Source organism: Pygocentrus nattereri, chromosome 14, assembly GCF_015220715.1.
Source record: "Pygocentrus nattereri isolate fPygNat1 chromosome 14, fPygNat1.pri, whole genome shotgun sequence".
Lineage (NCBI taxonomy): Eukaryota > Metazoa > Chordata > Actinopteri > Characiformes > Serrasalmidae > Pygocentrus > Pygocentrus nattereri.
The window spans coordinates 34,329,607-34,356,102 of NC_051224.1; the positions used below are offsets into that span (position 1 = coordinate 34,329,607).

A 26,496-nucleotide genomic window follows, 5' to 3' on the forward strand; every position below is an offset into this window, starting at 1 on the left:
ACTCTCTCTCTCTCTCTCTCTCTCTCTCTCTCTCTCTCTCTCTCTCTCTCTCTCTCTCATTTTGGTACTGCTCATTTATCTGTTCTTGACTCCCTGCTTGATGTAGAGCTGCTGTTGCCATGGTAACACTGGATGGCCTTTTGCAGTGGGTTGAATTCTAAGAACTCTGCTGAAAAGGAAACTCTCTCTCTCTCTCTCTCTCTCTCTCTCTCTCTCTCTCTTCTCTCTTCTCTCTTCTCTCTCTCTCTCTTCTCTCCTCTCTCTCTCTCTCTCTCTCTCTCTCTTCTCTCTCTCTCTCTCTTCTCTCTTCTCTCTTCTCTCCTCTCTCTCTCTCTCTCTCTCTCTCTCTCTCTCTCTCACTCACTCACTCACTCACTCACTCACTCACTCACACACACACACACACACTCCTTTTTTTCTCAGTCCTTTGCTCGCCCATTCTTTCACCATCTCTCTCTTTATTACTCTGGTCTTGATTGCTTTGTCTGTCTTTCTTTCTTTCTCAATTCAGTTCAAGTCAACCATGTTGTAATGGAAGGCTCTCTCTTGCTCTCTCTCTCTCTCTCTCTCTCTCCTCTCTCTCTCTCTCTCTCTCTCTCTCTCTCTCTCTCACTCACTCACTCACTCACTCACTCACTCACTCACTCTCTCTCTCTCTCTCTCTCTCTCTCTCTCTCTCTCTCTCTCTCTCTCTCTCTCTCTCTCACTCACTCACTCACTCACTCACTCACTCACTCACTCACTCACTCACACTTTCTCTCTCTCTCTCTCTCTCTCTCTCTCTCTCTCTCTCTCTCACTCACACACACACACACACACACACACACACACACACACACACACACACATACACACATATATATCAGTCCCTTGCTTGCCCATTCTCTCACCATCTCTCTCTTTCTTACTCTGGTCTTGATTGCTCTGTCTGTCTGTCTTTCTTTTTTTCTCAATTCAGTTCAAGTTAACCATGTTGTAGTGGAAGTCTCTCTCTCGCTCTCTCTCTTGCTCTCTCTCGCTCTCTCTCTTGCTCTCTCTCTTGCTCTCTCTGCTCTCTCTCTTGCTCTCTCTCGCTCTCTCGTTCTCTTGCTCGCTGTCTCACTCTCTGCTTGTCTTTTTTTGTTACTTGCACACAAATTAAGTTCCTCGTGATGCTGAAGGCAGAAGCTTTGAGGTCACTGTCAGCCAAACAAGGCTTCTGCAAATTCATTCTAACAGCATTTTCTTCCAAAAGGCCAAGAGAAAGCTCCCTGTGTGTTTTCTGTTGGTGAAACAGAAGAGTGTGCATATATTTGTTTTCAAAATGTCCTGAATGTGTCGGAAAACCAGAGAAAAACGGGGATAACCTGGCTCGTCAGAAGCAGCGAAAAACAAAGTGCTTGGTAACACTTTACTTGAACCGTGCTACGTACGTTGACGTAACCATGCCCTAAACGTGTCATGTCAGATGTCATTTGCATGTTCATTCAAGTGTGGACATAACTTATCTGTTGCTCATTGTCCATTTCTGTTAATTGTCATGATAGATTTCATGATCTTTTATGTCATTACGGCTAACTAGAGTAAACTTAGAAACGGACTAATGTGAAAAACACTAACATCTAACATTATAGCATCCGTCATGATAAATACCCATAATGATTACATGACACTGTTATATTATTGAACAGAATCTGCTATAACAGTATATGGCATCTGCCATAACATGTCAACGTTATGTAGTAGTGCTTAAGTGTTACCAAGTGACTTTCCAAGTAATTTCTTAAAACTAGAAGAGTAAAATAATTTCTTTTGGCTACTAAGGTTAAGATTAGGGTTAAAAAAGTAGCACTTTAATTCTACAGAGTTAGTAAATTATAACTAATTACTACTACGAAGTGTTCATAAAGCTACATGACATACATAAGCCCTTCATGACAACTGACCTAAACCTAAACACATGTAAACACTCATTCCAGTAGGTGTCATTTGTTATTAATGTTGCAGTTGCTAACTTTTTTGTCAAGTTGACATAACATCTTTGTCAGGTGACATTTTTCTGACATTAGGTTGTGTCATGACACTTTCTGGGATGAAATGACACAGGCATATTAGCTCACATTGACAAAGCTGATAATATCACATACCCTGACTCGTTAAACATAATTGAGGCCATGACATATCATTTAATATTGTTATGTACACCAATCGGGCATAACATTATGACCACCTCTTTGTTTCTACACTCAGTGTCCATTTTATCAGGTGCACTTTGTAGTTCTACATCTCTGATACTTGGTTAGCCCTTTTTACCCTATTCTTCAGTGGTCAGGACCCCCATGGACCCTCACAGAGCAGGTCATTTGAGTAGCTGGTCATTCTCAACTCTGCAGTAACACTGACGTGGTGTTGGTGTGTGTTAGTGTGTTGCGCTGGTCTGAGTGGATCTGACACAGCAGTGCTGCTGGGGTTTTTAAACGCTGTGTCCACTCCTACCTTGTCAGTCCACGTTGTAGATGTAAAGTCAGAGACACTAGCTCATCTGCTGCTGCACAGTTTGTATTGGTCATCCTCTAGTCCTTCATCAGGGCACTGCCCACAGGACGCTGTTGGCTGGATATTTTGGTTGGTGGACAATTCTCAGTCCAGCAGTGACACTGAGGTGTTTAAAAACTCCAGCAGCACTGTGGTGTCTGATCCACGCAGACCAGCGCAACACATACTAACACACCGCCACATCAGTGTTACTGCAGTGCTGAGAATGATCCACCAGTGAAATAGTACCTGCTCAGTGAGGGTCTGTGTGGGTCCTGACCACTGAAGAACAGGGTAAAAAGGGGGCTAACAAAGTATCAGAGAAACAGATGGACTACAGTCTGTAATTGTGCACCTATATAGTAAGTGGAGCTGATAAAATGGACAGTAAATGTAGAGATGAGGTAAATGTACTTGATAAAGTGACCAGTGAGTGTATGTACAACCCCACATCCTGACAAGGTATCCAAACGCGTGTCTGTGTGTGTTTTTTCAGTATGCGAGTTGCACGTTCACAGCGACTGCGCGCCTTTCAGCTGCAGTGACTGTCGCCTGTGTCACCAGGATGGAGGACAGGACTATGTGAGTATTAGAAACATTGCACAGCGTGTCAAATCAAATCAAATCACGTTTATTGTGACATCAAATTTACACAGGTTTGAGGTGAGTGAAAATCTTAGGTTGAAATATTATTGAATGAGATAAAACTATGATATGTACTGTGGTACATGTCAGCCTAGTGCTGCAACACGAACCCTGAATTCCCTCACGGCCCTTAAGGTCCAATCCTAAAGTGTCAGTACTGGCACTTTTGTTTTTGTTGTTGTTGTTCAGCACCACTGTTGTTTTTTCTGAAGCCCTTGTTCTTCTTGAGGAGCGCTTGTTGTTACAACAGGATAAACTGACCTCTCGGTTGCGATGCCTCCTCACTGGGGCTTTAGAATTTTGTTAAGAAAATCTAAAATCATTTTTAAAAAAGTATTTAATAAAAAGTACGTTTGGAACATTGCTTTTAGTCCATTCATCATGAAATATTCACATAATGTAAAAGGCAGCTGGAGCTACATAATTTTGATATGACGACTTAATATTGACAACTAAACAAATGCTTGCATTTGTAATATACGTGACATACTGTAACATCTGAGTATATTTTAAACACCCATCTAAAGATATTGGTGTCATCAACAGCTAAATAAAGAGATAAATGTTTGTCCATCAGGAAACCTTCATCTAAGACTTCATCTAAGAGTTTAATGTGTGGACAAGTGAATTTGTATGTTGGCAAGTCAATGCTTTTGTTTTGGCTAGACCATAATAATGCCAAACAAGCCACAGATTATGTATGGCTTATTCTATTAATAGGAAAATTCTGCTGTAATTTGGAAGTGTATCTTCTCTCCTAAGTCCCATATCCCCCTTTCTCTGAGGCCCACTTGTGCCGTTTGTGTGGGTTTTTATTAGTGTTCTTTTAAGGCTGGTACATGTAAGTGGTTGCCCTCTATTATGCCTGAGAAAGCAGTACAGGCTGAAATAGTCCTTCTAACTTCAGTGTGAGTGGGTGGGGCTAAACTGTAGGCTGACTAGGTGGATATATGTAAATAGTTTTTTTGACATCACAAAAAACAATAAATTCAGACAAGCCATTTTGCAGTTTAGTTTCCGTATTTGGACCGCATGCTGAAAACGTCAATTCTGAAACTTGAACAATGTTTATACACTACATTATAACTCTTGTTTTAAAAAAAGTAAGGATAACTTTTCCTCGAAATTGGCCCTTCCACCAGACTTCTTTTGTTGATGTCAACATAGATGTCTGCCCCTTGTCCTTTTTCCAAACCCCCTTTTATCATCATTATCATCATCGTTGTTGTCATCCTCTCTGTCTGGTTGTCTGGAATGGCTGCTGTTTGTCCTAATCCTCTGATCTTTACCCATTCTGTCTGTCTTAGCTGAAAGCCGTTATGTCCAGATCTCATGCTCTTTGACATGGATGTCTGATTTAGTTACCGTGTGTCCTCATCTGCTGACCGTTGACTTTTAACATGTCAGGACATGTACCATCACCACTGGCGGGAGGGGAACATGGCATCTGGAGCGCGCTGTGAGGTGTGTCGCCGTGCGTGCAGTTCCTCTGACGTGCTGTCCGGGATGAGATGCGAGTGGTGTGGCATCACGGTAAGCTCTGAACTGTGTGTGTTTTTTTTTTTTTTTTTCTAAAAACCCCAAAATTCAGTCATTAAGATGTAAAGTCTTTCAGAGTGGTGTGATGTGAAATGGTTTAATTGTAGAGATTCTAGACTGTTTATTATGGTGGTGACCATAATAGGGGTTACATTATCTACAGTGTAAGGAAATCCATTTTATTTACTATCCAAAATAAGCAGTGAACCTACACATCCTCTTTTTGATATGTAATGTAATGGAATTCCCCTTTAATATTGAATACAGGCTGATTTGTATCTATAGATTATACACTATAATTTACAGCAAGTATATTAAAATTAGCTTGGCATGATTTTTTTTACAGAGTGGAAAGTGTAGCTGGAGTTTTTAAATTGTATGAACAAAGGAAACAAACGCAAGAGTTTCATATTCATGTGAACACGGCATTGACACAGTAAAAATATTGTTTTTGAATTAATGGAAGTCATGATGAAGCTTGTTTTGTGCACTCATCAAACAAAATGCATCTAAATGAAAACAAGACAAATGCAATTAATCTTGATTAACTAAACAAAATTATGTGATTAATCATGACGTTATTTTTATTAGTGTTTTTTTTTTTTTTTTATTGATTTTTACCCGATTTTCTCCCCAATTTAGTCGTCCCCAATTCCACCCAGTAGTTAGGACTCCCCCAATCACACAGTACTAGGAGGGTGAAGGCTAATACAGGCTGAGACCTGTGAAGCTCCACTGCATCTTTTTGAACTGCCGCTCACGCAAGATCATTGGGCAGCACCAACCGCCAGATATGTTCCGTCAGCTAACAGACACCTGCGCTGAACAGCATTGCTGACTAGCACTCGCATGAGTGATGGTGGAGAAGTGTGGGGGGTGGGCATCCTACCCATCATGAGAGAGCGAGGCCAATTGTGTTCTCTTGGACTCCGGCTACAGAAGGCTGTAGCATCACCATCTCCAGATGATAGGGCCAATGCTTAGACGGTTGCACCACTCGAGAGCCCCCCATGATTTGTTCTTTTAATATTTTGACATCCACATTTAAAATAGGTCCATAGTTCAGACATTTGAAGCACTTGTTCAGTGCAGTGGGATTAAAGAGCCTTACAAAAGCTTAATACATACAGCACTGATCCATTAAAATACAAAAGTTCTGATGCTGGTCTTTCAAACCAGACCAGGACACCCCTGGCTTGTGTTTGTGTATCTGTGAGTGCTGGTTTATGGGTGCATTGTTTATTAGATTATATGCCAGTGAATCCCCTTTTGTTATCTTAGCATTGCATTTAAGGCTTTTGAGCCTTCTTCCCTCCATTGAAATATTTAGGGGTCATCATTTAATGATGCCGGGAGAGGGAAGAGTGGACTCGCTGGATCTTCTACCGGCTGTATCTCTCTGCAAATCAATCAATTATTCAATGTGTGCAATTATAGACTCATAATTCAGAATTCACACGTTTGGTGTGGCCGAGAGCAATAAAGCCGCAACGCAGCGATGTATCAAGTGTTATCAGCTGATTATTTGACAAAAGGCCTTGAATTATTACCTACTGATTAATTTATTTACGCAGCCTCAGTCTGTTTCCTCCTGCATTACATAAGCTTTAAACTCACTCATGTAGCACACTGTCTGATATATGTAACAGATATTTCCAGCCACAGATCCAGCCTAGGGAGGGAACTGGCACTACCAGGATCATTTGTTCCAACTCTGACTCCAAAAGTTTGCTGTTTTGTTGTGTTTTAAAGGGCCTCGTCAATAAGAACAATGTACCTCTGATACCAGTACTATTTCAAACAGCTAAACAAAAATCTGTTGACTGACAGTATGGGCCAGTATAATTTATTTATTTATTTATTTATTTTTAGTTTTGTGTGTGTGTTTTTTTTTTTTTTTTTTTTTTTTTTTTAATCCATTTTTGTGATATAAAGGTTGGGTGTTTATTTATTTATTTCATTGTTATCCTCATACTGAAGGCTAGACATTTATTGTTATTCTATCCATAATGGTTGAAAATAAGTTCCAGCAGAAATCTAGCATTAAATGTTATTTGAGGTGATGTTTGGCTTTTCTTGCACACTCTCATAAATAAAGGTGGTAAACTGTCACTGGGGTGGTGCCCTCAAGGGTGCATCATGGTACCTTTGGTCAGGGAACATAATTTTACCACCATGAAATTATATTTTCTAAGTTGTACTGACTCCACACACCCCGTCTTGTCTCCAGGCTTTTTATTTTATTATTCTGTTTTAAAGCATTTGGTTATGGAAAGGTACAACTATGTTCTTTTCTCCTGGGACAACCTCTTTAAGGTACACAGATGGACCTTAAAACCACTGCTGTACCTTTGAGAGTCCATTAACATTATTTGTGCCTTGATGAATGGAAAATGTACCTTCACAGTACCTTTGTTTCAGTGCAGTGCAGTAAGTTATGTAGCAGTAAGCTGTCTAGCTTCCTTCTGCATTTTCCAGCTAGGAAAAAGTAAAAGCATCCTCAACTAAGTAACATGGGTATGTTTTACTCCCACCTTCTAGATTCATCATCATCAGTCTTTAAACTGGAAGTCTCACTTGAGACTATTGTGGTACTGATGTAGGAGGTGAGAAGGCAGGTTTACAGCAGACACCAAGATGGCTAAATGTTTAATTTTGGCCAGATTGCCCTTTTATATTCAGCCTATACTGCTTAATTAAAGTAACTTGTGACTACAAACCTGGAAGGAGCTGTAAAAGCTAGCACAACATTTTCTTCATAGTACAGATATCTCTATTAGAGCAGTCATCTCCAACTGGTCCTACTGAGAGCTACTTTCCTGCTTTCCTGCAGAGTTTAGTTCTAACCTGTATCCAGTCAGCTGCCCTGGCATTAATTAATCTTAATATGTCTAATCTAGCCAATCAGGGACTTGGGAAGAGGTTGGTGAGCTTGAGCAGGCATGGCAAAATGTGGTTGGACCTAAGCTCTGCAGAAAGGTAGATTTCCAGGACCAGGGTTGGAGACCACCGCATAAGAATGTGTCACTACTTGTTGAAATATTAATAATAATATTTTTTAATGCAGTACTTTTCGCTTAAAGACATTGCACAGCAATAAAGTGCTGGTAAGATAAAACCAATAAGCTCTAAATAAAAACAGCAGTACAATAGCTGAAAGTGGCATGTAGGAGAAAACGCACTACTTCACTAAAATGCGTTATTCATCTCTCAGCAGTTCTGGTTCTGTGAGCCCCCAGAACGCTGGCATGCATGTCTCCTCCTACACAAACACACATGTGAAGAACGACTGTGAGATATCACTTGAAAGTCATAGCACACTGAACATTACCTGAGACAAATGACAGGCCAGTAACATGACTTCTCGGCAGACCAGTATTTTTATATTACGATTCTGATTCTTTTCTGAGATCATTCCAATAGTGATCATTTCATTTGAAAGTCAGTGTGGAGATTCAAAACAGTGACAGGATGATCTAGTTTGACTGTGCACTGCTAAAGTGGGGTAAGTGTGGACTGTGGTATTGTTTTTTTTCCCTTGAAAGTGTGTCCGTTGCTATGCTTCACAAATACAAGCAGCTTTATACGTTATGTCCAATACAGGAGCACTTATACAATTACTGTACTGCGCAAAAAAAGACCACCCTTCATTTTTTTCCAGGCAAAACTGCCATTAAGTGCGAGCTATTATTCTTTCAGTGGCAGGAGAAAAGCAGAAAACATGTAGGAGAAAATTGTACAGAAGTCTCAACAACTAACTAAACCATAATGTCAACTTTTTAAAGTATTTACTTCATTCATTCTTTTCAAAGGAATCTGCAGGGATGACCCTGAGTGCGGCATGGGGGTTGTTTTGTGTGGAAATGCCTTTTGTTAAATGTTATGGCATCTTGCTGCTTTTATTATTTACTTATTTCTTTTTATTTGTTTTCTATTTATTATGTACTGTCTTTTTCTAAATATTATACTTTAATAAGTGAATTGTATTTACATTTGTAGCACCTTGACCTTGAATAAATAAAAGGTGCTTAAATAAAAGGTGCATTATAAATAAAATGCATTATTATTATTATTATTATTATTTGTCTTGTCACAGTTGATAAATGGACAGAATCCTCATTGGATTTTTCAGATCTGAAGCAAGAATAGAGCTTTTTTTTTCTTCAAGAATAGATATTTACTATTCATGTACTATTTATCTAATGGGGACAATTTTGGTGGTCCACCAGTTTTGGTGGTTGCACTGTTGTTAGGAGTAGCCCTACTGTCTTTATATCATTAAATAGTTGTTTGAACTCATTTGACTTTCTCCTTCCTTATGCAAGTGAATTATCCAATCTAATTTCCTTAGAAATATCTCTTGAAATCAAGTAATGTACTTTTTTTTTTTTTACTGGAAATGAAATAAATGAAGAGTGGTCTATAACTTTTGCACAGCACTGTGCAGTGAGTAGAAGAAAGCTTTGTGTTCTTTACACACTTTTGTTTTTATTACATAAGCTCTGTGCCCTCAGTCTATGAAAGCTCTGCCGTTAATCCTGCTGTTAGTGCTGTTGTTGTTCCTTCATGTGTAATTTAGGAGACTAATTCTGTTGCTATGAATGGAGCCGTGGTTTCATTTGAAGCCATGTTGAAGACTACAGACCTCTGCCGTACTGGTTGAAGAAGAAGGCATCCATTACAATGTATAATTTCAGTGATCTTTCACTCTTGCTGTCTGTGTGTTTGCAGGCGCACGCGTCCTGTTACGTAATCATTTCTCCAGAGTGCAGTCTGGGACGCCTACGCGGCATGATCCTCCACCCCAGCTGCGTGCGCGTCTGCTCCCGCAACTTCAGCAAGATGCACTGCTACCGCATCTCCGAGACATCGCAGCAGTGCGAGCTGGGTAAGCCGCCCGCCGAGACACCATTGAAATACAGAGCTGTACAGATAAAAGCCCAGAGTGTGAATAAGCTTTTGATTCATGAGTCTTCAGGCTCTGTGAGCACCGCCAATAGAAGGTCACACAAGGCCGTACAGTACTTTGAGGCAATAGTTTGGCCAAAAATAGTATTATCGCTGTATTGAATATAATAATTACATTAGTATTTTTGATCAATACATGTCAGTTTTACTCCAAGCCCTCTGTCTCTCTTGAATGACTAATAAACATCAGCTATGGTCTAGAGATGTCAAATGTGATGAGTTACTTGCAGATTTTAGTTAACGGTTGCTTTTTCCAACTTCAGACAATTCCCACAGTTCACTAGGTTGTGCTGTTTTTTTTTTGTTTGTTTGTTTTTTGTGAGCTGCACTTGGTGTAGACTTGCACAATATGATCAACATACTGATATTATGATTATATTGCGAAAATTTTGCAGTATCATGTGCGTATTTTAAAGGACGCATGGAGAAGTCAGTATTGTGTGATGTCTAAAAATTGGCCCATCGTATTTTGATCAATTTAAGTTTAGTTAAGATCTACACACTATACTTCTATAGAACTGTATAACATCTGTATTTTAATCTCTTCAGATAATCTGGATGATGTCGATGTCCAGAGCCCAGTAGCATCAAAGGAGAATCAGTCCTCAGGTTCATCAGATACTGGTAAGGACACATGTGAGATGTGCTTTATAAAATGAGTTAACAATACACTTTTATTTGTTTGCTTCTTTTTTTTGTTTGTGGGATTTTTACCCAATTTTTCTTCACCGCTTTAGTCACACTTCTGCCCACTAGCTAGTTCTCACCCTGTCACACAGTGCCACCAAACTGGGAGGGTGAAGACTAGTTTTCTCAGAGACACAGGAAGCACCATCACCAACGTTTCAAACTGCTGCTAAAGCGTTGCCATTCAGCATACTTGGAGGAGAACACCAAGTCCTCAGACCTATTGCTTCACCTAACAGATGGCCACGTTGATTAACATTGCATCTGAGTGGGGGAGGGAGCGAGGCTCCGGAGAGTGCATAGATAGTCTAACTTCAACTTCAGGGATCTATCTCACAATCTCCCAGCAATAGAGCCAACACCTAGAAGGTTGTGCCTCTTGGAGTCCAACATTCTTCTTAGCTTCTTTAGGGAAACAGCACTTTAATGTTTAATATTTCCTTGTACTGAATTACCACCACAGATGTCACCTACACATCAGCATCAGGGTGATTGAGCACCCAGTCTACACTGGTTGTGAGTCAGTTAAGAAGATCATCATTTGTATTTGTAATTTTTTTAAGAGGTATTTTTGAGAAAATTAGATATAAGATAATCTACTGAAGTGAAGCAGGAGGGAGTCAAAGGGAAAATGAGTGGGGTAAAAACAAGACTTTTCAAAACTAGAGTTAATTATTAAACAGTATACACTCTAAATAACTGTGCAAGACCTGGTAGACAAACAAACTCCACACTGTCTTCAGATCTGCATAAATCCATGGGTGTTTCTTGTCCATTACTGGCAATTACTGAGAAAAGGAAGTTAACAAAACAGAAAAATTGCAAGTGAAACGAAGAAGCTGTGGGTGGTTTTAGAACAGTGGACGGACAGCCCCAGAGTCCAGACCTCAACATTATTGATTGCGAATGAGATTATTTTAATCGTGACGAGCAGAAAACGCAATCAACCTCTAAGACTGAGCTTCGGAGGTGTGGAAACATATCCCAGCAGATTTCTTCGAAAACTAATAGCAAGTCTTCTAAAAAAATAATTGAAGCTACAATAAAGGCAAAGAGTAGGCACACGCAGTACTGAGAAAAACCCATTATATTTAGTTCTTCTGTTTTCTGCTTTTTTCCTGACACTGAAACCTGAATGACTTGTTCTTAATGGCTGTTTTGACTGGAAAATAAATGATGGGTGGTGTCTGACGTTTGCGCATTTCATCTAGCGTAGATGGTTTGCACTGAAGCATTATTTTAAAAAGCATATCTTTTCAGTCAGACAGACGTTTCCTTTACTCTAAAGTCCACTTAAAAGATTAACTGTAGTACACTATTGTACAGAAAACACTAAAAACGGCCTCCTTCTGCAGGGAAGCAGACTCTCAAAGTGTTTGACGGGGATGATGCTGTGAAGCGTAACCAATTCCGGTTGGTCTCCATTCCTAGAATCACCAAGAACGAGGAAGTGGTGGTGAGATTTTAACTTTTTTTTTTTTTTTTTTCCTTCCAAGACGGGATTTAAAGTGTAGAATTACAGTGGCATAAAGCCTTTATTTGGTATTCTTGTCAATGATCTGCTATAGTGGTAGAGCAGAGACAAATATGTTTAGGGACTGTACAAAAATATATTTAATACAGTAGGAATGGGAGGTGTTTGTAGGTGGAGCAGTTTGGAGATAAAGCCAGACAGGCCAGGCTGAGATGGTTTGGACATGTGTTGAGGAGGAATAGTGGATATATTGGGCAAAGAATGTTGGAGATGGAGCTGCCAGGTAGAAGGAGAAGAGGTAGACCTCAGAGAAGGTTTATGGATGTAGTGAAGGTAGACATGGAGATGGTTGGTGTGAAAGTAGAGGAGGCAATGGATAGGGCAAGATGATCCGCTGTGGCGACCCCTAAAGGGAGTAGCCGAAAGAAAGAGAAGAGGAGTGGGAGGTGTACTAAAGCAAAGGTGAATACTGGAGTGAATTCATCTTATCATGTGGGTTTTGCCATATTTTGAATACAGTGATAAATCCAAAAATCATGAAAAATTCATATGAACTCATTAATCTATTACATAACAATTTGGGCTTTTGTATTACATTATTATAAACATTCCTGGTAACACTTCATTTGGATGATCCACTGTAGACTCTTTGTAAATGTTCAGAATATCTTTAAGTAACATTTAACTAAATAGCCATTAAATGCAACTGTTTGTGAAGAGTCAGTGCTACTTGGATGGTCCACTGTATGTGTTTTGTAAATGTTCGGTCAGCCTTTAAGTGACAATCAACTAAAAATCCATTAAATTAATCTAAACTTCAAGTTCAGTGTGAAGAGTGTATTAAATCTACCCCTAACCATAAACCTAACCCTAACCTTACACTCAAGGCAAAACCTATACCTGCTTCCAACGTTAACCCTAACCACAATGTTGTAGATAATCAGTGGAACATCACCAGAAAGTTTGCCAATGATATAAGTATCTGTAGAGCATCTATAGGGGACCATCAAAATAAAGTGTAACCACATTTCTAATTATCATTATCAGTTCATTAAAGAATTGATTGTTGGTCTATCCTAATATCACATTGTTATTGTTATTATTAATTTTAAAAATGTGCTCATATCGTTCACGACTAATGCAGAGTGCTACTAAACTGGTAGTACAGTTGTCATAAAGACAGACCAGGTTATTGGTTACATTCAGACAAGTTTGCAAGCCTATTATCTTCAGGCCATTTCCAGTTTAACGTCATTCATTCAGTGTTTGTTGTGCTGCCTGTCTGAATAGGAGGCGGCACTAAGGTCGTTCTACATCCCTGACGAGCCGCAGGATTACGAGCTCCAGATTTACACCCAGCAGGGCCTGCTCACCGATGACATCGTCAACCGGAATGGCACACCTGACAACAAGGCAGTGTTTAAGGACAGCCAACCGGAGGCTTGGCTACTCCGAGCCAAACCCCGAGAGGTGGAGCTGCTGAAGATCTACACTGGCGGGCTAAAGTGAGTTTTCCTAGACATTTATTTATTTGTTTTATAAATTAATATATATAACAAGGGAGCCTTTTTTATGATATTTGAACAGTTGTGTTCAGAAGTTTGTGCACCCAGGGCCAAATGATTTTTAAAAATGTATATTAAAAAAATTTAGATAAAAAAATAATTTAAAAAAGTTTTATATATGACACGTATTCTACAGACAGCACACTTCTTCTCATTTTAAGGCACAATTACTGTTTATTTGCTGAATTTAATATATTGGGGAAAAAAATAAGACGTGCAAAAGTTATGCCACCTTTTATATTTTATGTTTTTTCCCAATGTAAAATAGGATCAATAAAATAAATAGAAATTGTGCACCAAGATTGTTCCCTGTAGAGGTATTTTCATTTAGAAAATTAACAAACCATGTCATTTGACCGGATGAGTTTCAACTTGTGCACATACATAAGCAAAACACAATTCACATTTCATTGTAAGCATGCAGAGCAATACATATGAAGTATTTTAGTATTAGATATGGAGAAGTTGTGATTAACAAGATTTCAAAGTCTAATCCAAAATAAGAGAACTGAATATAAAAATAGAAAGTTGTCAAGGAGTTGTTCCCCAAGCATGTAAAATGAAGGAAAATGAAAGTAAAGCAGAAAATGATATTCATACCATCTGCTTGAAATACTCATATACTTCGTGAAACATTTTTGTGAACTCGTTTAAGATAACATAACCACACTTTATCTTCTGGATTCAATCCGGAGGCATGTGAGTTTCATTTATTTTTTTATATTACATTTATTACTTTCTTTTTTTTGCCAGACTAGCTACAAAGAGCGTTTTGTCCCTGTTTGTGGGATTATCCTCAAGCCATAAAAGCAGACAGCTTAGCTAATGCTGATGAGAATAGAGTAAGTCTACCATAAACTAATGGATTATCATTTGAGCCAGTTGTGTAAAGACGTATTTCACATCCCAGTCTTTAGGCACCTCCAGATTAGGCATGTGCATTCAGACTAATTTTGATAGTCAGATATCCATAAGAGCTGATCAGAATGGCTGTGTTTACATGCAACGATTTTTGCCAATCTGATTGAATACGTTCCGATTACAGATCAAGACTGAGGTGTTTATGTGCTCACTCTATTCAACAGTCTGATGAAAATCAACATTTACACGCTCGCTACAAGTAATGGTGCGTATGCGTGGAATACCACTTAGAGTAAACGTTACCATGACAGTGGGCATCACGTGAGTCCGGTCAGAGTGAGATGAATTTCCGGCCGGCGTGCTTGTGTTTTTACTAGCTTTAAAACGATGTCAGATTCAGAAAAATGCACCTCACATGTCCTTATTAAAGAAGTGAGAGAGGTCAAAGTCATGTTCTGACACACATAAGCTGGACGCCTGTCCCACCGCTGTCTTTCAAAGCATAAACTTCGTCTCCTCGGTAGACCGGTTTCTGCTTTGCCATGTTGAATGTTATAAACTTTCACTATGACGCGACGCACTTGCGCAGAACGTACTTACACGTTCCGATTGGGAATGTAATCAGATACAGGCATTTACATGGCTATTATTCTTATAGTTAACGGATAATTTACAGGATTACCTGCCTCGTTCAATCGAATAGAAATTGTATTCCAAATGGCCTCAATCAAACTAGATTATTCCAACTGAAGTGAATACATGGACATATTCTATTCCGATTTAGCTATTAGTTGGATTATTAATGGATTATTAGGATGCATGTAAACATGGCTAATGAAGAGTATAACTATTGCTAAGTTGAAAACATGCTTACTCACCTATTACAGAGGTGCCACCGTAGGCTCTAAAGTGATCTTTCCTGGTTAAAAGACTAGGAAAACCCTCTTCTAATGAAATACAGTCATATGAAGTTTGTGTGCCTCTGTCTGGACTACATATTTTGCTGATTTTCTAAGTGGAAATAAGTGAACACATCCTCTACAGAGAGCACAATTCTGCATGTTTTAATGTACCTCTATTGTTTATTTGCCGAATTTAACATATTAAACATATCAAGGAAATAATAGAACATACAAAGTGGCCTGTGCGAAATGTATTTGCACTAAAATGCACAAAAATTGTATATTTACCGTTTACCTCTGTAGAAGATGTGTTAACATATCTCCCCTTAGAAAATCAGCAAAACATAATTAGTAGTTAGGGAATAGAAAGGAAAAGGGAACTGATATTAGTGAATCAAATACATGAGATAATTATGTACTCTTGTCAGTAAGTAACTTATGTTAGTCATTCGGCATTTTTTTGCCCTACTCAATCTAAATGTCAAAAAAAGTGATTATTTAAACATAATGAGTTACAGTTTTGGCTGTGTCCCAAATCAAACACTTTATGTAAATGCACTTTTAGTGGTGGTGCACTTTTGTAGCCTTTTTCTCAGAAATGAGCATCAGAAAACACATACATCAAACACATGGGCTGCATCCAAAACTGCATAATACTGTACTTAACAGTATGTCAAGAATAGTGCAGTATCGTTAGAAGTGCACTTATTTGTGTAGTATGCATAGTACTGTAATACATGGTATTGGACACAGATGTGGTTGTGTTGTGCTGCTCAAATTATTTACGAAGTTTCACCGGTCATCATTTGTCTGGAAGTTCTTAGCAGACAAGCTGCTAAATTAGCCACCCCCACCAGCACAGTCTTGGTAGACTGTCAGTGATTAGTGCCTTTTTAATTAAAAAAAACTAGAATAATGTAATACTGATAGAAGTATTACATTCTAAGATTGTATGTAAGGACCAGGTTTAAGGGCTAGAGGACGGCAGAACTGATAAAGTTAGAAGCATTGAAAATGCGAGAGCAGCTGGATGTCAGTCGTGTTTATTAGAATATTAGGCCACACCCACAACATTCTCAGATCAGTGGATTTAGCACTTTGTTGTGTTTTATTTATATATATATATATATATATATATATATATATATATATATATATATATATATATATATATATATATATATATGTATGTGTGTGTGTGTGTGTATATGTATGTATATGTGTATATATACATTATATTCTGTGGGACATATAAAAGGTAGAACTAGAGCAGACACAGAGAAGAGCGTGCCCTCATCCCGAGGGATAGAAAAGCATCCTCTTAAAGTTGAAGTCCTGATCGCTTTAATAGGGCACTTTATATTCCTGCTGTACCAAACTAACCACTAAACATTTCCAAACACTGCTGAGACATCAGTTTATATCATGTACCTCACTATACAAGAGTGTATACAAATCCCATCAAGCACCTTTTTAGCCCTTTAGATAGCGTGATGCTGTTGTGAATGTTGTTGCCATGGCGAAATAAGGACACACACACCAGCGGCAGACAAAGTAGCTACGGTGTGATTGGGTGTAGTGGAGTGCGGGAGCCTTTTGTTGTCTTTTAATGTGCAAGACGATGGCTGATGGATTACAGATTACAGGGGTAGCCCGTCGCCTCCGCGCTCTACCTGCGACACATTTATATTTGGTGAGAAAAAGAGCATGAAGTTGGAAGCAATGATGTCACTACACCAACACTGTCTTTCCGTTTTTATCCTCGGGTCTAAAGTGTACCATGCTCCACAGAGTGTCATAAAAGGGTGCTTATGCAAAAAGTGATGTATATCTCCAGCTCCATTACAGCTAAATACAGAAAGAATGATGAAGTCAGGCTTACACCAGCCCTTTGTTAATGACAGTCAACCAGTAATGCTGTTACATAATGCTCCTATAAAGCAGGGCATTTATAGCAGCTGTTCATATTAGTCTGAGAGCTCAGCACACATTACCTGCATGCCTGCACAACTGATCTTACTGTATATGATTCTGAAGTGGAATTTATGAAAAGTTATTTAATTGGGAAAAGACTGCACAGTATTTGTTTAGTACTATGCTGCTGGATACAGGTCTAGTTATAAGTCATTAGCAGAAGTTTGTACAACTGGTCAAAATAAAGTTTGAACATCCCTGGCCAAAAAAGCTTTAGATATTTTTTAAGTAATTGTAAGTAAGCTAAATATAATTAAGGTACCAGGTCATTCACATAAAAACATTGTAGTCCAAGTCCAGTGCTAAGCAGTGCTCCTGGAATTTTTAAACACCTCAGTATTACTGCTGGACTGAGAATAGTCCACCAACCAGAAATATTCAGCCAGCAGCGTCCTGTGGGCAGCGTCCTGTGACCACTGATTAAGGACTAGAGGATGACTGATACTGTGGTGTAACAGATGTGCTAATGTCTAATAGGGTCTAATAGAGTGGACAGTGAGTGGACACCGTGTTTAAAAACTCCAGCAGCTCTGCTGTGTCTGATCCACTAACAGACCACCACCACATCAGTGTTACTGCAGTGCTGAGAATGAAAGGGGGCTTACAGAGTATGCAAAGAAACAGATGGACTACAGTCTGTAATTGTAGAACTAGAAAGTGCACATGTATGGTAACTGGAGCTGATAAAATGGACAAAAATGTGGAAGCACTCACAATTTTTATGTTGTGATGATTTTGCATTATGATGTATTGAAAATATGTCTGTGTATTTGTGTGTTTGTTTGGGTGCATATTAACAGGGTTGGTGTTCTCTACATATCCATCACTGTTGGGAAGAGCAGCACTGTGGACTCTGTCATTAAGGAAGTACTTACACAGCTTGGGAAAGAGGTAAATCCAGTATACATGCAATACACAGCAAACCAGATATTAGGGATGCCTTATTAGTGAACCTCATAGTAAGGTAGGGTAGTATGTAATTGTTATGATGATTGTTACTTCTACACTTGGATAACTGCATGTATCACAAAAAGTCCAGTTATAAAGCGCCTGTAAACACAGCAACCAGTGTATAGGAATGGCATAAACTGCATAAAAATTAGGTAATTAGATGTCGGCCCATTACACCCTTTTGTTATTTTATTGATTTGAATTTACAGATTATTTGATTTTTTTTTTTTTCTTACTGTTCCTTCTTTACCCTTGTGTGGTGTTACTCAGTGGTCTGGTGGACCCACCATATTATTGTTTCTTTTTTACAATACAGCCATAAATTATGTAAAAATACCAGATGTTTAAAATATCACAGGTGGCCAGCGTAGAGTTCTCCTTTAGCAGCTGTAGCCAGTCAGCAGCCTTTCAAAAAATATGAGGTTGAAATAATAATAATAATAATAAATTGCATAATTTTTTCTTTTGGTAAACACTGGAAATGTGACCCACAGAATCCAACACCACGCAAAGGTTTATTCAATTGTTTTTGTAAAACAAAAATAATTTTTCTCACTGTGCAAATATCTGTTCCAAAGAAGTTGGAGCGGTCAGTAAACTACTAATAAAATCAGAAAGTGAATTGTGTTTGTATTAAATTGACAACAGTCCAAATCACTATAGCCGATGTTTTATCTTAGGAGCTTCATTGTTTTTCTCATAAATATACACTCATTCCAAATTTGGTACGTGCAACACATTCCAAAAAGGTTTGGACATGTTTACTACTGTGGTACATCACCTTTCCTTTTACCATCACTTATAAATCATTTAGGAGCTAAGGACAACATCAGAGCTAGTTTTTAAAAACAGTTGTTTTGCCTTCTGTTATGCAAGTTCTCAACCATACAGGGCCTTCATAGTTATATTTTGCATCTTATAATTCACCACACCTTCACGCATGGGCAGGTGCTTCACACCATGGGCGTTAATACACCCTATACCCCCTTGACAGACCCTGACTTTTAAACTTTACGCTGGTAACTGAATGAATGTTCCCTTTCTTCTTTGGCTTGGAGAGCTTCATATCAATTATTTCCGTAATCAGTCTGAAAGATTGATGCATTGGATTACAGTGCTTGTTTACACTGTGCATCTGTCCGTTTCATATGCTTTAGTTCAGAAAGTGCAGGCTTTCTAGACCTTGCTGACGTGGCTTCTGTGCGAAACTGCCGTTGTGCATGCAGTATCGAACAGTGTTTATTAACAATGGTATTTCCAGGCCCATATGGTGATTCCAATCTCAGAAGCATGCTGTTTTTTTAATGCAGTGCCATCAGGGGGATTGAAGGTCATGGGCATTCAGCTGTTGTTTTTCGGCACAGAGGGGCATTGCAGAGGATGAATTACCTAAGACCCTTTGAATTGCTTATTGAGAAATTGTTCTTAAACTGCTTAATTTTATTTATTTTTAAATTTTATTTTATTTATTTATTTTTGGCTTATTTTTTTTGACAAAGTGGCGAGTCTTATTAAAGGACTAAGCCTTTTCTGGATGCTTTTTTATTATCAAGCATGTTTGCATCACCTGTTTAAGATGTTTATTAAACACTTGTAGTAAGTGGGAGATACAGCAAAATGTAACATCATGGAGGTTTTTTACGATAAACAGTGTGCCAATATAAATTTTTCTGCCATCTGACAAGTTTGAACAGACATTTTAAAAATACTATAAAAAACTGTGAATCTAATTAATTACATTCAACATTTTACATACTGTACTTCAAGCGATCCAATTAAACGTGACTAATTGTGCTCTCTTTTTAATCAAACATGCAGTTGGGAAGTGGTTTAGTGAAGTATATCTACGATATACTGAGAAAAGGATATTGTGACACATTATGATGTAATATAACATATTAAAGATAAATGTTGTCATATTACCCAGCTCAGTTCGTAGTTTGAAAATCATCCCTGTCCCAACTTTTTTAGAGGCATCCTTTTTCAGAATATTGATGAGGCAAAAGTAAAACATTATATAGCTCATCCTTGTACTGTTTTCATGTAAATACAGTAAAAAATGTTTTCTGGGTTTTTTTTTTTTCAGTTTTCTGTATTTTTTTGGAATTGAAGCTTATGTTTATTTGGTAATCAAATGATCCTGTTAAATTTACATGTATGACAATTAGAGTGACACATTATGTATTATGACAATATCTTTCAGTAATGTGCTATTATGAAACCAGTCTTCATTGATATCTTTCATGAATGGCCTGCACCTCACCACAGATCAGGCATTGGCTGAATGTTTTGCATAGGTATACATTAATGCATTGAAATGCAAGTAATGGCCATGTTATGCAGTGGCAGTTAACAGCACCTGTTTGCTGGTGTGTCAGTCAGCTGCAGTAAAGCTCTGGCTATATGAAATTAATAAACCAATTTTCTCCCACTAAAATATGCATACACTAAAGCTATACCCCCCAGCCTATAACTTCAGTAGACATCATTCATGTGGTGGTGTTATTAGCTGAACAGTCTGTCCAGAACAGGCTTGGATGTATCTATACATATAGTCACTATTTATACATCTAAACACCTAGTTAATGTATTATTACTCTTTGTGTTTGGTAACATTTAGATAGTAAAGTAAGTGAAGGGTCTCACATCCAGGTGCATGTATTTTGATGGTCATATACAGATCATCACAACTGTTTTAATACAAGTGAGCTGAAATGTTCTCACTTCTGACTTATACCCAGGTTGGTATTACTGCAACTAGAGTAGTGTTCATCTGAAACTTTCTGTGTGTGTGTTTTTATGTCTTTAGGATGAAAATCCAGAAGATTTCAATCTTGTGGAGTTTTTCATGAGCAGCAAACAAGGTGAGAACAGTGGATAACATTTTTATTTACTTTGTAAAGAACGTTCTAACTTGGCATCAGCTTGTGCTTTCCATATTATAATTTATTATGCACAGTTCTGAGCAAAAGTCTTACAATTGGATCAAAGGAAAAATTTATTTGCTGAAATTATGAATATTAGAATAAAAACAAACAACCTAAATGTAAGTAAGTAGTGACTTTGATCCATTTCCAAACCTCTTCTAAAGGAAGCTCAGTCTTCACAGTGTCCATTCAGTACTTAGTTTGGCTGAGATAATGTTGTGGGTTGGATTTGAACCAGAAATCACCTGTCAGTGACTATATTAGATTGCAGGCATGTGGATGTTAACTTTTGTATTTTAATACAATGGAAGCAACATTTATTGAAAACCAATTGTAACCAATATTTTTAGAATGTAAAATATTTTTGCAAAGTAAATGTATTTTAAATTATTAAAGGAGCGAAATTGATGTAGCTCAAACTCAACGCTTTGGTCTGGATTAGCATAATAATTTTAGGTGATGTTACTTTTGATGGATTTAATTAAAGCCTTATTCTTGCGCTCGTTCATGGTACAGTAAGTTCTACTTTATCTGCACAGATTAAGCTACAGTTCATGGGTATTTTGGCATTTTAATCACTGCAAACTCCATTAATGACACAGGTCAAACCACTCTAGCTCAAACCTAGGTGGTTCCAGGTAACGTGGTTCAAACTGCTGCAGCTAAACTGTGTAATGATTTTGGGAAACAGTCGTAAGTAGTAGATACCACTGAAATCGCTTGTCATTCAGACTCAGCTCTTGGATGAGATGGTTGAACTCATGTGGTTGCCTTTTCTGTAGGTTAGAGTGAACACAGCGTCTGATTGGTTTAGCTACAGTGTTTAAAAGAAAAATGATGAATTCATAATTGCTGCAATTCAAAGAATCCATTTCATCTTCCTCTTCCATCTACTTATCATGTTTTCAGAGTGTTTAGTCAAAAAAAAACCTCACCTGACTTGGTGTGAAGGTAAAAAAATAAGTAAAAATTAAAACCTTTTTTTTTCATCCTTCATGCTTGGAATTAATAGGCCTTTAGGCTAAAAAGTTTATTTCTCAGCCCTACATAGCCCTCAGTCTAGAGTAGTTTGTCAATCAAACAGTATTTGTTCTGTGGTCAGAAACAAACCAATGGTGAATTGAGACATAAACGCGATGAGCTATACCCTATAAATCTAACAAGGTAAGTGTGTCTAAGGTGGCCAGTAAATGTACTTTGTACATCTGATTATAGGACAGTTCTGGAAAGTATTCTTTTTCTTTCAGCAGACTAATCCATAACTAAACTGTGTCTGGTGTTTTTGGTGCTCTCGCAGTGCAGCGGCAAGTTCTGGCTGGTCAGGAGCTGCTTCTGGAGAAGATGAGAGAGATCAGGAAGGTATGTAAAGCAGTTTCACTCGGAGCCTAGGTGAAACACAGCAATAATGCTTGGTGCACAAGCAGTTAAAAAACAGTGTTTTTTTTTTTTTAAACTGCTCTTTCTCAGTTCCTTGTTTACTATGTGTCTGTGTGTGTTTTAGGTTTCTCTGCGACAGATGAACCAGACCCGGTTCTACATTGTAGAGAGCAAGAATCGGGTTGTGCAGGTTGACCTGCTGCTGGGAGGCCTTCCACTGCAGCTCAGCACAGAGGAGTACACTCAGTTGCTTCAGCAACACCTGGCTATTAAGAGTTAGTTTCTCTTTATCACTCACACACAAAAATATGGGGTCTTACACACACAAACACACACACACACACACACACACACACACACACACACACACACACACACACACACACACACACATATATATATACACACACTGATCATCAAAAAAACAGTTGCACCCAGAAGAAGTGTTTGATGGCAAAGCTATTCAAAAGAAAGATTATCAGGCAATAGCCATGGCATAGCATCTATTTCTTCAAGGCAAGCTCTTGAGATGGCAGCAATATGCGGATGAGCGCCGTCCTATTGGAATAGCGCACCGGTGTGTGCATTCTGAAGAGGTAGGGCGACTGGTTGCAGAACCTCATTAGTGTAACATTTGCGGGTCAAAGTGCCTGTAATGAAGACCAAAGGTGGTCTGGCATCGTACAAAATTGTGACACATGACAACAAACCATTCATCTTGGCGCTACTAACCACAGTACTTCCACATACTTATTCATTGGTCGTCTCCACCAAAACAAAAACGTGACAGTCCGGCACGACACCATAGCAGTCTTTGGTGACATTGATGTGATGTTAAGGGCAGTCATTATAACGATGTATGTATATATGTATATATGTATATGTGTGTGTGTGTGTGTGTGTGTGTGTATATATACCTAAATAATAGGCACAATAAAAAATGCCATGATGAAAGTCGGAAACTGCACTCACTGTTTGGAAACCATGTGATGTTCATGCATCCGATGAAGATAATGTTACTGATTATTGAAATAAATAAATACATTTTAATAAAGCTTTTGTCTGCTAATATAGCTATAACAAAATGGACTGCTTTATAAATGCTCTATATCTTTGTCTCAGTGCATGTGTTTTTGTGTGTTTTGGCCTGTCTGTTGTACAAGTTGTTTGGATTAGTATGTCTCAGGCAATCTTCATTTGAGTTATCATACTAGCAACCTGCATTAGAACAGTACTACTGCTGGCCTTAACCCTGCTGTATTAGATGTTGTTACAAAGGCAAGTGACATCTCTCTCTTTGTCTGACTCTCTCTCTCTCTCTCTCTCTCTCTCTCTCTCTCTCTCTCTCTCTCTCTCTCTCTCTCTCTACAGGTCACTTGGTCACCATCACTCACATGTATGCAGGACAAGGTGAGAAATCCATTGCCGTAGCAACATTCCATGGCAACCGTTGGCCTACACCTGGGCTCTGGGGATAGAAGGAGAGAGAATAATATGCTGTGTGTGTGTGAGAGAGAGAGAGAGAGAGAGGGGGAACACACACAAACAGACAGAGGTTCCTCTGTTCAGTAGCATTGTTTTAGAAGGCGGTCATTGTTCCAAACCAGACTTTTAGTTCTATAAGACTCTATTGAATGATCCTGATTGTCACTAGTGGTGTGTGTATTAGGATAAACATCACTGTGTGTGCATGTGTAGACTGTGCCATGGTTCAACCCTGTCCTACACACACTGACCTATAAATGAGTGCCTTGTTATAAACACACTCGCTGTCACAAGGAAGAGCTGGCAGTTGCTCCTTTTCGCCTCTGCTGCCTCAACACTGAATTTCCAACATTTTTATAGCATTTTCTCAGGATTCTGAGAGGAGGAGTATTGTGTGTGAGGAACTAGAAATAGTGCAGATTACTCAAATGCTAATCAACACAGAATTCCATTCATTTCCCCATAGAGAAAAACAGCTTAGACCTAGAGATTCTAATATCGGCATAATGATGACATGAACATAAGAACATGTTTATAGAATTCTGGCCAAAAATTCTTCATTTTGGAGTCAAAATTCATTGGCTGCATTGCTCTCAAATTATCCAATAAATCCAAAAAGAACAGATTTTCCTAACCTCAAATAACCCTGTATCCTGACTCATCATCAGGATGAAATGTTAAAGGCAGTAGTACTGAGTTGTGTGCAGGTGTGACCAGGTGTGTGTGATGTTTGTGCAGGTGCAGTGGTCCTACAGATCAGCTGTTTCTCTGAAGCAGAGCGGATCTACATGCTGGCCAAGGACACAAACATTAACGGCAAACAACTCACCTCTCTCGTCATACCAGAAATCATGGTAAATATTTCACTCACTCAATCAGTCAGTCAACCCATATATATGTGTATGTACATATATGGAGTTGGTCCCCCCCTTGCAGCTATTCACTCTTCAGGGAAGCTTTCTACAAGATTCTGGAGAGTGTCTGTGGGAATGTTTGTCCATTTATCCAAAAGAGCATTTGTGAGGTCAGACACTGATGTTGAGTGAGAGGCTCTGGCTCACAATCTCTGTTCTAGTTCATCCCAATGGGTGCTTGATGGGGTTGAGGTCAGGGTTCTGTGAGGGCCAGTCAAGTTCTTCCACACCAAACTCACCCAGCCGCACCGTTATGGAGCTTGCTTTGTGCACTGGGGCTCAGTCATGCTGGAAAAGAAAAGGGTCTTCCCTATAATGTTGCCACAAAGTTGGAAGTGTACAATTGTCCAAAATGTCTTGGAATGCTGAAGCATTAAGATTCTCCTTCACAGGAAGTAACGGGCCTAAGCCAACCCCTGATAGCATTATCCCTCCTCTACCAAACTTTACAGTTGGCACAGTACAGTCAGGCCAGGCAGGTAACCCAGACTCATCCCGTGTGTGTGTGTGTGTGTGTGTGTGTGTGTGTATATATATATATATATATATATACATACATACATACATACATATATATATATATATATATATATATATATATATATACATATATACACATTCTCATTTTAAATGTAAAAGGAATTTTAGAAGATTGATTGAAAGCTGATTTCGAGTTATTACATCACAAGTCTCAGTGATGAGATCATTACGCTTTATGGTTAACATTATCGCTCTATTGCAGTCGCATTGCTGCATATTTTGTGGTTTGGCTTGCAATATAGTAAAACACATTAATAAAACAATATTCAAACCATTGACCAACATAGTTTCAATTTGTCAGATTGCATGAGAACCTTGATTTATCAGAGCACTCGCAAAAACACTCGTCTGGAACTGTAAATGGTCGAAATGCTTATAATTTAAAAATTGTTATTGGTTAAAAGGCGTATCTGCACATTGCAGCATTCTGCATTAGTAATATTGCAAAGGTGAATACGACTTTACAGATTAAACAATGTATTGTGCAGCCCTTGATGTCCTGTGTTTGTAATTAGTCTATTAAGTGTGACATATTGCCTGCTGAATAGTAACAGACCTCAGTGTCTAAATGCTAGACACCAGCACACTCTAGTGGACAGCTGAGGAAACTGCAACACAGTGCTTTCTTGTAAAATAATCTGTGCTATTCCTTTTCCTTTTTTTTCTCACAGCACAGCAAGCTGGCCAAAGGTTCTTGTCCCCTGCTGGTCTTCATCAATCCTAAAAGTGGAGGCCTGAAAGGCAGAGAGATCCTTTATGGCTTCCGGAAACTTCTCAATCCCCATCAGGTGTTTGAGCTGACCAGTGGAGGGCCACTGCCTGGGTGAGATCATATGTCTGTCCATAGCTTCTTTAGGAAAAAAAAGAATCACAGTTGGAAGATTTTGGTGTATAACCTCATCAAATGTGCCAACAAAATGTCTGTTCTGCTGTAACATCTGTGCTCTAAAATCTGTGATTTGCTCCAGAACCTCAATTCCTGGAAATGGTTCCTAATATTAAGTTGTTTTTATGGCAGGCTGCACACGTTTCGGGAGGTGCCGCACTTTCGGATGCTGGTGTGTGGGGGAGATGGGACAGTGGGCTGGGTGTTGGGAGTGCTGGAATCGATTAGACACAAACTCTCCTGCCCTGAGCCAGCTATTGGTATCATCCCTCTGGGCACAGGTGTGC

At 38.7% G+C, this 26,496-nt stretch overlaps 1 protein-coding gene across 1 annotated transcript in view; it reads left to right on the forward strand.

Moving 5' to 3' along the window:
* Nucleotides 1-26,496, forward strand: part of LOC108432438 (diacylglycerol kinase theta) — a 70,472-nt gene that overhangs the window by 37,554 nt on the left and 6,422 nt on the right. The window contains exons 4-17 of the mRNA XM_017706260.2: nucleotides 3,011-3,096; nucleotides 4,567-4,692; nucleotides 9,430-9,586; nucleotides 10,216-10,290; nucleotides 11,709-11,809; nucleotides 13,118-13,332; nucleotides 17,930-18,020; nucleotides 20,890-20,944; nucleotides 22,305-22,366; nucleotides 22,509-22,659; nucleotides 23,756-23,794; nucleotides 24,608-24,723; nucleotides 25,995-26,146; nucleotides 26,342-26,490. Of these exons, the coding sequence (XP_017561749.1) occupies nucleotides 3,011-3,096; nucleotides 4,567-4,692; nucleotides 9,430-9,586; nucleotides 10,216-10,290; nucleotides 11,709-11,809; nucleotides 13,118-13,332; nucleotides 17,930-18,020; nucleotides 20,890-20,944; nucleotides 22,305-22,366; nucleotides 22,509-22,659; nucleotides 23,756-23,794; nucleotides 24,608-24,723; nucleotides 25,995-26,146; nucleotides 26,342-26,490 (1,575 nt within the window). The remainder of the gene's footprint in view (nucleotides 1-3,010; nucleotides 3,097-4,566; nucleotides 4,693-9,429; nucleotides 9,587-10,215; nucleotides 10,291-11,708; nucleotides 11,810-13,117; nucleotides 13,333-17,929; nucleotides 18,021-20,889; nucleotides 20,945-22,304; nucleotides 22,367-22,508; nucleotides 22,660-23,755; nucleotides 23,795-24,607; nucleotides 24,724-25,994; nucleotides 26,147-26,341; nucleotides 26,491-26,496) is intronic.